This window comes from Aquarana catesbeiana, linkage group LG01 (assembly GCF_042186555.1).
Source record: "Aquarana catesbeiana isolate 2022-GZ linkage group LG01, ASM4218655v1, whole genome shotgun sequence".
Classification (NCBI taxonomy): domain Eukaryota; kingdom Metazoa; phylum Chordata; class Amphibia; order Anura; family Ranidae; genus Aquarana; species Aquarana catesbeiana.
In genome coordinates this window covers 768,362,341-768,374,659 of record NC_133324.1, presented here as the reverse complement: position 1 = coordinate 768,374,659, position 12,319 = coordinate 768,362,341, and the positions used below count along the sequence as shown (strand labels likewise).

Genomic DNA, 12,319 nt, shown 5'->3' with positions numbered 1-12,319 from the left:
AAAAAAGTGAAGTATCTTAATAAAAAAATTATACTTTGATTAAAAAAAAAAACTAAACACTAGGTAATAAAGCCTAAATAGCATTTACCCACAGTTACATGACTTTTTTTTCCTATGGATTACAGTCTATAAGGATAAGATCATTGTGCTTTTAAAAAACGGTCCCTTTTACCACTATGGAATCTATGTATAAAAAGTCTGCTGAAAAAACGTGGCACGTATTCTGTTATTCTGTGTAATATAATTACCTTGTATGATTGTCAAGCCCATCTAGTGGCCATAGAGGATTTTTTTTCTTTACGGAGGTATTTTAAAAATAAAGCATTACGGGACAATAAGGAAAGTAGGAGCTGTGCGAATGTGTGTCACATTTGTACAGCAAAACTTATTACGCAAAGATCCTATAAGAGCTAAGAAGAATACCGATAAAAATGTTTTTTTTTTTTTTTAAATGAACCGTAGAGAAAATATGCTGGGTATATCAAGGTTTGTCTAGATCTTCTTCAATAATGACAAAGTTTGATCCAAGTGGGCATGGAGAACAAAAGATAAATTCAGTTCAGTTTGTAAAAAATTGAATATTACAATTAAAATACTTTTAAGTAACCAAAGAAAGGACACATACATTACACAAATGTGTGTGAAATCTTGCCTGGAAACACGCTGTCCACAGCTTCAGGGACCGTTAACACCATAGCGTGATGCTGGAAAATGCGCATTCTGTGCGAGTTTCCCACACCACAGATGATCGTACTGCCCTTGCAATACGCATGCCCATGCCAATATACTGTTAATGGCACCCCAAACTCATTGCGAGTGCGGGCACCTAATAGCATAGTACCGCAGTACCATGCAGTTTCAACAGATTGGTGCAGCTTTACTTTTTTCAGCAGTTAGGCGCACTTGGAAACCCCCATTTAAACAAATGGACTGTCGAAACGCACTGCACGGGAATGTGGACCCCATCCCTCAGAAAAGTTTAAAATAGACCATAAACAAAAGTTTAAAGTGAACCGTTAACCAAATGTTATATGGTATATAACAATACAGTATTTTGTTCATTCAATGCGAACTACAGAACATGTTGCTGGAGATAAAAATTAAAAAAACAGTGTGGAGGGGTAGACAGGCTTGAGACAGTGCAGTTCAATAAAAAGATGAATCATGGTGAAAATTATACAAATATGGCAACTCTTGTTTCAATAATATAGTCAAGAAAATATCATACGTACACACAAAAAATAATAAAGTTGTATTATTTTCCCAACAAAAATGACAAAAACTCAAGATGAAGTTTCTGAGCTGAAAACAATATATGTATATTGAATTGAACAAATAAAATTATCCTTTTTATAAAAAGTGTAGGAAGACTTACTTCTGCCTGGCCAATAATAAGATCCGCCCAGGTGTTCCATTGTGGACACTTGTCTCTTTCATCAAATGTGGCAAAATTTGAGTCCCAGCAACATTGCTCATGGTTAAACCAAAACTTATTCATGCAAATCCCTTCCTTCAAATCTGCCATCCAGTCTGCTGCAATGTCTATTAGGCCTGCAAGGGCACCTGTGGATACAAATTTTCCAAGTATTAAGACCCATTTTACAACTTGGGTAGGATTGAATCAAGCTTGTATAGAGCACCTTACAAAGATACAGTACAACAGCAGACATCTTTATATATCTCTAAGTTACCCATCCCAAACTGCTCATGCAACAATTTCTCCTATTCTGGTAACATCATTCCGGTAAACAGCAATTTCAGGACAGTACTAGGATACCTCTGGGTAATACAGGTCATTGTATATGGCAAAAGTACATGGTACATGTGTTAAAGGCTGGAAGCATTTGTTCACTCATCTAGCCTTAACCACAGGTTCTGCAGATCCATACAAACAGCCACGGCTACTCAGCCCATCATTATTTTTACTGTACAGGCCAAGTAGTCACCGCTGTTCGCATACACCTTTCATCCCAGCTGCAAAAATCTGCTGATTCTTGCCGCTGGAGTCCAGTGTATGAATGTAATTGCTCAAAAAAAGGACCTGAATAGAAAGTCTGACTACAAATAAGGCTACTTTCACACTGTGGCAGTTTTCAGGCGCTTTAGCACTAGAAATAGCCTCTGAAAAGCGCCTGAAAACTGTCTCCCATTCATTGCAGTGTGCTTGCGGGACGTTACAAATAGTCCTGCAATCGGCATCATAGGTGTGGGTTGGGAGTGCTGTATTTAGCGCTCCCAAAATGTGCCCTTTGCAATGAATAATGAGCAGCGCTTCCAAAGCGCCGCAAAGCGGGACATTTTACCATTTTTCTTTTGGTAAAAAGTGCCCCGCTAACGGTCGAAAAAGCACCGCTAAAACGAGCATCACTTTATCGCTAAAGGCCGGGCATCCCAGTGTGAAAGTAGCCTAATACCATTTATTTACCACTTCAGCTTTCATACCCATTTATGCCTTTTAGACCATAACAATTTTTAAAGAACAAGAGACCAAAAAATATGGGACTAAAAATTAAATATAGTCATTTATTAAATAATAATGTTGGGAACATCATAAATCATCAACAATAATAATCCAATTTGAAATGAGCATACCCACCCCCTAAACATAGGTAAGGAGCCTTCAAAATGTAAACAGTGGTGAATCTGTAACATAAGGACAAATATCGCCAAACACTGGTAGTGACCATATGGAGCTATATCTGTAGAGGGGTGAGTAGCTTTCCCTTAGATAGAATGAACTGTGATCAACATGTTTCGCGTTGACAAATAACGCCTCTTCAGGAGCGTGATGGGTTAATTATGGTTTAAAAACCAGAAAACATGCGTGAATCAGGTAGAGCGCGGGACAAAGCCATTGGTAAGCATGACCCCCTCGTAGGCAGATATGGGAGATACACGGGAGAGGTTCTAGGGGGCTGGAAATTTATGATGGTAGCCAGAGTATGGATCTATATAGTGCTGCATTCACAGCTTGAATTCTCCAAAGTGCATCTGCTAAGCAAATCTATACTTTTATCAAGCCTTTAACCAGCATGCAGTGCCAACTCGTTTGATGCTTCAAGACAGATGCCCAGCCAGAGCCCTCCCAATGGACATCCCGATCCTCAGCATGTGTGGCTCTGCCTGCTTCTCCTCTGTTCACTGCCAAACAGACCACTGAGAATGAACAGCTGGTCTAATCGATTAACTGTTTCAGGGACAAGGCATAGCGTACTATCATATGTCCATGGTAGCCATGCCATGCGGACATAACCCAATTTGTTTCATAACAATTTTTACACTTCTGCTATCGGTATATTTATCTGGTAATAATTTTGTTAAATACCCAAATCATATATTTTTTTTTAAAAACAAACAAGGCTTTTTGGTGATTGTTGTCTTACAATTTTTTTTTTTTTTTATGTAATCCAGACAAATAATAAAAAATAAACACACACAACAAAACCAGTGTTTTTTTTTTTTTTTTTGTCCATTCTTCTGTGTTGGCTGTCCATTCAAATGAATAGGCTGCCTCAATGCAAAATATGTAGTAACACAATACTTCAAGAGGGAAAGGTGTGAAAGGTGCTTTAAAGTGGAAGTCAAGGCACTCTATCTGTAACAGTGCATTAATATTTAATGATTGCTCTGCAGCCAGCATTCTAGATAGAAACATATAAATCAGTCCCAAACTAGGTAACGCTTTCTGTAGGCTGCAGGGGTAGCAATTCTGTCACTTCTAATTCCATCCCATTTCAGGGTTTGTATGAGAGATGGATTACCACTCACATCAGCCCTTCCACCCATAGAGACTGAACGACTGTTAAACTCCATGTTACACCTACTGTCTGCAGAGGAAAGCTCCCCCAAATGTCATGCAACTACATAACATATTACCAACTATGCAGTTGGTAATATGCATTGACTTGCGGCTGCTTTTTTTGAACTATGAAAATTTAAAAAAGCAAGACAGCAAGATCATACAATCTGATTTTATGATATTTTCACAATTTTGCTTATTTTTGTGAAAGTTGTTCACTACATGAATCTGGGGTTTCTGCACTGAATTATGTATTTATTATGCTGCTTTGACTCCAGATTCATCATTTATGCTTGGTATGGTGGCTGTGTTTTTTCAAGCTACTTCTGCTTTCATTTTCACTTGGTATTCCTGAAAATAACACACTTCCTGTCCCTAGGTAGCTATGTCACTCCTATACTGTATGTGAAGGGAGCCATAATTATCTGCAGTGTTAATAGTAGACTGCATCATATTTGTATCAGGGTAGGTTTAAACGCCGTGGGGGAGGATGTGTGTGCAAAGTTGTTCCAGTGTCCAATTACCTGAACCCAGGTTCTATGAATATCCAGCCTCTGTCCTGGACTTTACAATTATGAGAACAAAAACTGCTGTGTTAATGCTAGTAACAGAATACATCACATGCATATATAGATTTGAAAATTTTATAGGTGGTTTGTTCTCATTCAATCCTATGGGGGGGAGCAATACTCCACAGGAGGCTGCCATGAATTGGGCTCCTCCCCACAGCAAGAAATGGGGCCATGGCACATAAGCACAAGATGAAGAAGGGAATTTTCAGAAGAAAGGATGTGCAACTAAAGTCAGGGCCATACAGCGAAGATCACCAGAAATGGGACAGGACAAAGGGTTGAACCAGGTAGGCTAAACTCAGGGACATTAGGCATGCCTTAAATGACAACTTGGACCACCAAAAGCTACAGCTGTCCTTTAACCACTTAAGGACCGAGCCTTTTTCTGAGATTTTGTGTTTACAAGTTAAAAACAGGTTTTTTTTTGCTAGAAAATTACTTAGAACTCCCAAACATTATATATTTTTTTTCCTAACACCCTAGAGAATAAAATGGCGGTCATTGCAAAATAAGACAACAGTAAAGTTAGTCCATTTTTTTTTTTTTTTTATATTGTGAAAGATAATGTTACGCCAAGTAAACTGATACCCAACATCTCAAGCTTCAAAATTGCACCCGCTCGTGGAATGGCGACAAGCTTTTACCCTTATAAATCTCCATGGGGACATTTAAAAAAATTCTACAGGTTGCATGTTTTGAGTTACAGAGGAGGTCTAAGGCTAGAATTATTGCTCTCACTCTACCGATCGTGGCAATACCTCACGTGTGGTCTGAACACCATTTTCATATGCGGGCGCTGCTCGCGTATGTGTTCGCTTCTGCATGCGAGCTCGGTGGGCGTTTAAAAATGTTTTTTTTTCTTATTTATTTTACCTTTTTTTTTTTTTTTTTTTAACACTGTTCTTGTAAAAAAAAAAAAAAAAAAAAAAATATTGCGTCACTTTTATTTCTATTACAAAGAATGTAAACATCCCTTGTAATAGAAAAAAAGCATGACAGGACCTCTTAAATATGAGATCTGGTGTCAAAAAGACCTCAGATCTCATATTTACACTAAAATGCAATAAAAAAAATTATATGTCATTTAAAAAAAAAAAAGTCTCATTAAGAGCTATTGGCGGAAGTGAAGTTTTTACATTGCTTCCGCCCTGCAATGATATGCAGACGGGTGGGGGCCATCTTCCCCTCACTCGTCCCCATACCAAGCCATGCTTGTTAAGGATGGTGCACTCACGCACCCACAATATGTGAGTACCCCAGTGAGGGGAGCTGATTATTTGATTAAAATCCTTTATACCTACATATTGCGCTATGGAGTTTTTTTCTCTTGCATAAACCATCTCCACTTGAGAACATTGGAAGTCTGTACAGCTGGTTCCTAATGAGCACAGGAGTGGCTCCAAGGCTTTGTTTGACATAGTCTAATCGCTGTGTCACACACAGGAAGGTGAGCATATACACCTGTGGGGGCGGCTGGAAGACACCACAGCATGTTTTTTGGTGGCACAGTTTGGAAGATAGGATATGTGAAATTCACCAAATTTTTGGACTAATTTATTTGGGCACTTTTATATCATTGGATATACACGTTTTTGGACTTCATTTATTCACTGTTTGTTATATCCTCTTGTATTTTATTTTGATATTTTAATTGATATGTTGTTTTGTTTGATCACTCACTTGCTGTGTTTCACATAGCACTGTGCACTTTATACTTTAGCACCTAGGGGTATTTTTACGCATGCACATATATGTGAGGGGAGCTGATTATTTGATTAAAATCCTTTATACCTACATATTGCGCTATGGAGTTTTTTTCTCTTGCATAAACCATCTCCACTTGAGAACATTGGAAGTCTGCACAGCTGGTTCCTAATGAGCACAGGAGTGGCTCCAAGGCTTTGTTTGACATAGTCTAATCGCTGTGTCACACACAGGAAGGTGAGCATATACACCTGTGGGGGCGGCTGGAAGACACCACAGCATGTTTTTTGGTGGCACAGTTTGGAAGATAGGATATGTGAAATTCACCAAATTTTTGGACTAATTTATTTGGGCACTTTTATATCATTGGATATACACGTTTTTGGACTTCATTTATTCACTGTTTGTTATATCCTCTTGTATTTTATTTTGATATTTTAATGGATATGTTGTTTTGTTTGATCACTCACTTGCTGTGTTTCACATAGCACTGTGCACTTTATACTTTAGCACCTAGGGGTATTTTTACGCATGCACATATATATCAACACCCATGTTGTTTATGTTTACCAGTACTGCACTTTGAGTGCAGCGATTTTTTCTAGCGCAGACACATTGTTTTTTTATTTCAAAAGCTACAGCTGTCCTTTAACCACTTAAGGACCGAGCCTTTTTCTGAGATTTTGTGTTTACAAGTTAAAAACAGGTTTTTTTTTGCTAGAAAATTACTTAGAACTCCCAAACATTATATATTTTTTTTCCTAACACCCTAGAGAATAAAATGGCGGTCATTGCAAAATAAGACAACAGTAAAGTTAGTCCATTTTTTTTTTTTTTTTTATATTGTGAAAGATAATGTTACGCCAAGTAAACTGATACCCAACATCTCAAGCTTCAAAATTGCACCCGCTCGTGGAATGGCGACAAGCTTTTACCCTTATAAATCTCCATGGGGACATTTAAAAAAATTCTACAGGTTGCATGTTTTGAGTTACAGAGGAGGTCTAAGGCTAGAATTATTGCTCTCACTCTACCGATCGTGGCAATACCTCACGTGTGGTCTGAACACCATTTTCATATGCGGGCGCTGCTCGCGTATGTGTTCGCTTCTGCATGCGAGCTCGGTGGGCGTTTAAAAATGTTTTTTTTTCTTATTTATTTTACCTTTTTTTTTTTTTTTTTTTTTAACACTGTTCTTGTAAAAAAAAAAAAAAAAAAAAAAAAAAAAAAAAAAAAAAAATATTGCGTCACTTTTATTTCTATTACAAAGAATGTAAACATCCCTTGTAATAGAAAAAAAGCATGACAGGACCTCTTAAATATGAGATCTGGTGTCAAAAAGACCTCAGATCTCATATTTACACTAAAATGCAATAAAAAAAATTATATGTCATTTAAAAAAAAAAAAGTCTCATTAAGAGCTATTGGCGGAAGTGAAGTTTTTACATTGCTTCCGCCCTGCAATGATATGCAGACGGGTGGGGGCCATCTTCCCCTCACTCGTCCCCATACCAAGCCAGGGAGAGGACCCGATCACCTCCGCCGCCACCGACGGCTCTGGTAAGCGGCGGAGGGCACCGGAGAGACCACTTTTATCTGAAACTGGACCGCTCACTAAAGAAGAGGATACCGGGGTTATGGTAGCTAGCTGCTGCCATAACAACAATATCCCTCTTCAAAGTGCCGACGTATATCGACGTGAGCCGGTCCAGGAGTGGTTAATAAAATAGTGGCATAAAACATTTAAGTCTCCTTTTTTAAATACCTGGCTTTTAAAAGCAGACATCAATCAGTTACTTACCTGATGCTAAACCAGTTAGCGTCACAACCAGCCATCCTGACCAAGCGTCATAGAGGCTTTTAGATAACTCCCATGCAGACTCCTTCTTTTTGCTGTTAATCTGGGGAAAAAGAATAATATTTGTTGTCAACAACAAAACAGTTTCAGTTATATTCTTCCTTCCTTCCAAGATTTAAAACCATAAGACCCCTTTCACACTGGAGACGTTTTTCAGGTGTTTTTGCGCTAAAAATAGCGCCTGAAAAATGCCTCATCTGCAATCCCAGTGTGAAAGCCAGAGTGCTTTCACACTGGGGCACTGCGCTGGCAGGACGCTAAAAAAAGTCCTGCAACAGCTGCTTTGTGGCGCTTTAGGAGCAGTGTATACATTGCTCCTAAAGCACTCCTGCCCATTGAAATCAACCCTTTATTTGGCCGCTAGCGGGGGAAGCACCTCAAAAAGGACGGTAAAGTGCCTCTAAAAATAGCGGTGCTTTACCGCTGACGCCCGGGCGCTGTCAGTGGGAAAGGGCTCTAAAACTCACACTGCCAAAAAATTACATACAGAAACTGAATACATTTCACTTTTCTGACTGTTCTCTGAATTATCTTACAAGAAACAACCCACCCAGACACATCAGTAGATACTTTCCAAAGAAGTTCGCCCTATGCCCACACACACTTGGTCCAGTGCTGAAGCTAATTAAGTAACCAATATGGTTTTGGAGGAAGATAAAGCCTCCATGATAAATGAATTTGGTGGGACCTGAAATCATTACCACTGTGCACCAAAACTGATATTTAAAATATTGGTCTGGGAAACTGAACCACCCCCAAACTTCTAGTATTCCACGTGGCCTCCAAATGCAGTACCTGCTTCACTCACTCCTGGGAGCGGACTTAAAAGGATTTAAACTGACTATATCCTATGGCTTGGTGTGGATATGAACAGTCATGGAATGCCTACAGGCTCGCAGGAAAGTGTCCCTCCTCAACCTTGTTTTAGTTAGTAAAAAGGATATTCTTTAACCACTTAAAGACCACCCACTGCATATATACTGCGCAGTGCTGGTGTATTGCGCAAAACAACGTACCTGTACATTGTTTCATGCAATAGTGTGGGTGGGCGCCAGCTGCACGCAGGGGGAGCGCATGCGCGGGTCCCGCGGACTCGATATCCGACGGCCACCCGCAATCGCTTCACGGAGGGCCAGAACGGGGATCTGCCTATGTAAACAAGGCAGATCCCCGTTCTGACAGGGGAAGACACTGAGATCTTCTGTTCCTAGTAATCAGGAACAGCGATCTCTGTATTGTCCTAGTGAGCCCATCCCCCCAAACAGTTAGAACACACACACACACTGAGGGAAAACACACACACTGGAGGGAAAACACACACACACACACTGGAGGGAAAACACACACACACACTGGATGGAAAACACACACACACTGGAGGGAAACACACACACACACACTGGAGGGAAACACACACACACACACACACTGGAGGGAAACACACACACACACACACACACACTGGAGGGAAAACACACACACACACACTGGAGGGAAAACACACACACACACACACACTGGAGGGAAAACACACACACACACTGGAGGGAAAACACACACACACACTGGAGGGAAACACACACACACACACTGGAGGGAAACACACACACACACACTGGAGGGAAACACACACACACACACACACACTGGAGGGAAAACACACACACACTGGAGGGAAAACACACACACACTGGAGGGAAAACACACACACACTGGAGGGAAAACACACACACACTGGAGGGAAAACACACACACACAGAGGGAACACGATTAACCCTTTGAATGAAAAAAGGACATCAATTTTATTTGGGTACACCGTTGCATGCCCACGCAATTGTCAGTTAAAGTAAAGCAGTGCCATATCACAAAAAACAGCCTGGTCATTAAGGGGGTAAATCCTTCCTGGACTGAAGTGGTTAAATGTGTGACTGGTCTAGAGCAGTGAAAAAAAACAAGGGGAGAATGTACTTGCTAAATTAAGGTCCTTCTGGTTAGCCAGCATCTATAAAGTGAAACTGAAACTTACCCTCCGATGGCGCTCCCGGTCTTTACACTTCTCTCTCACCCAGTCAATGGTATGGAAGTCATCGTAAGTGCCAACTCCTGGGATAGGCTCATCTAGCAGATCCAGCAGATGGGTGCTACTGCTGGCACCGCCTCCATTTGACATGTTGTAGTGTGTTCCTAGAAAAACGTTAAAAAAGAGTAGACTGAGTTTCTACAATTCGAACAAAGCCATCATAGACTGCAACAATGTATTCACTGGATTAAATTACTTCAGTAAGGAGGCACCTTCATGAGTATGGGATTTCTTACAGTATGATGTATCCTGCCAGGTTCCACGTGGCTGACAGAGGCAAGACTTTGTTTTTATTACACCTGCTGAAGCAAACCTCTTGCTGGAGCACAGGGGATGGAGACTGCTCTTTAAAATAAACCCCATATGGGAGTAAATCACCCCACATCACCAGTGTTATTTGGAATGCCACCTTCTTTGCTACTATACTGTAAAGCTTTTATATGAGAATCCCTCCTGTCCCTGCATCAATCTTACATACAGTATCTCACAAAAGTGAGTACACCCCCCCCCCCCCCCCCACATTTTTGTAAATATTTTAATATATCTTTTCATGTGACAACACTGAAGAAATTACACTTTGTTACAATGTAAAGTAGTGAGTGTACAGCTTGTATAACAGTGTCAATTTGCTGTCCCCTCAAAATAACTCAACACACAGCCATTAATGTCTAAACTGCTGGCAATAAAAGTGAGTAGACCCCAAGTAAAAATTTCCAAATTGGGCCCAACTAGCCATTTTCCCTCCCAGGTGTCATGTGACTCGTTAATGTTAAAAGGTCTCAGATGTGAATGGGGAGCAGGTGTGTTAAATTTGGTGTTATCGCTCTCACTCTCTCATACTGGTCACTGGAAGTTCAACATGGCACCTCATAGCAAAGAACTCTCTGAGGATCTGAAAAAAAAAGAATTGTTGCTCTACATAAAGATGGCATAGGCTATAAGAAGATTGCCAAGACCCTGAAACTAAGCTGCAGCAAGACCATACAGCGGTTTAACCGGACAGGTTCCGCTCAGAAGAGGCCTCGTCATGGTCGACCAAAGTTGAGTGCACGTGCTCAGCGTCATATCCAGAGGTTGTCTTTGGGAAATAGACATATGAGTGCTGCCAGCATTGCTGCAGAGGTTGAAGTGGTGGGGGGTTAGCCTATCGGTGCTCCGACCATACTCCGCACACTGTATCAAATTGGTCTGAATGGCTGTCGTCCCAGAAGGAAGCCTCTTCTAAAGATGATGCACAAAAAAAGCTTGCAAACCGTTTGCTGAAGACAAGTAGACTAAGGACATGGATTACTGGAATCATGTTCTGTGGTCTGACGAGACCAAGATAAACTTATTTGGTTCAGATGGTGTCAAGCGTGTTTGGCGGCAACCAAGTGAGGAGTACAAAGACAAGTGTGTCTTGCCCACAGTCAAGCATGGTGGTGGGAGTGTCATGGTCTGGGGCTGCATGAGTGCTGCCGACACTGTAGAGCTACAGTTTATTGAGGGAACCATGAATGCCAACATGTACTGTTATAAACCGAAGCAAAGCATGATCCCCCTCCCTTCAGAGACTGGGCCGCAGGGCAGTATTCCAACATGATAACGACCCCAAACACACCCCCAAGACGACCACTGCCTTGCTAAAGAAGCTGAGGGTAAAGGTGATGGACTGGCCAAGCAGGTCTCCAGACCTAAATCCTATTGAGCATCTGTGGGGCCTCCTCAAACAGAAGGTGGAGGAGCGCAAGGTGTCTAACATCCACCAGCTCTGTGATGTCGCCAGGGAGGAGTGGAAGAGGACTCCAGTGGCAACCTGTGAAGATCTGGTGAACTCCATGCCCAAGAGGGTTAAGGCAGTGGTGGAAAATAATGGTGGCCACACAAAATATTGACACTTTGGGCCCAATTTGGACATTTTGACTTAGTGGTGTACTCATTTTGTTGCCAGTGGTTTAGTCATTAATAGCTGTGTGTTGAGTTATTTTGAGGGGACAGCAAATTTACACTGTTATACAAGCTGTACACTCACTCTACATTGTAGCAAAGTGTCATTTCTTCAGTGTTCTCACATGAAACGATATAATAAAATATTTACAAAATGTGAGGGGTGTACTCACTTTTGTCGGATACTGTAGCTGGATATCACCATTTGTTATTGGCACTACAGAGATTTATATCACTTTCTTTGCTTGGGGGGAGGAACACAACTACACTATTATTATCTGCTCCTGTCATCTTGCTTGGACTAGGAGACCCAGTGCCCAGTTATTATTATTATTATTATTCAGGATTTATATAGCGCCAACAGTTTACGCAGCGCTTTA

General features: G+C 40.9%; 1 protein-coding gene across 4 annotated transcripts in view; it reads right to left on the bottom strand.

Annotated features, from left to right (window-relative positions):
- Positions 1 to 12,319, bottom strand: part of CLCN3 (chloride voltage-gated channel 3) — a 138,008-nt gene that overhangs the window by 37,366 nt on the left and 88,323 nt on the right. For all 4 annotated transcript variants that reach the window (XM_073606300.1, XM_073606317.1, XM_073606308.1 and 1 more), the window contains 3 exons: positions 9,960 to 10,117; positions 7,877 to 7,976; positions 1,376 to 1,563 (listed from right to left, as the gene is read on the bottom strand). In XM_073606300.1, the coding sequence (XP_073462401.1) occupies positions 1,376 to 1,563; positions 7,877 to 7,976; positions 9,960 to 10,117 (446 nt within the window). The remainder of the gene's footprint in view (positions 1 to 1,375; positions 1,564 to 7,876; positions 7,977 to 9,959; positions 10,118 to 12,319) is intronic.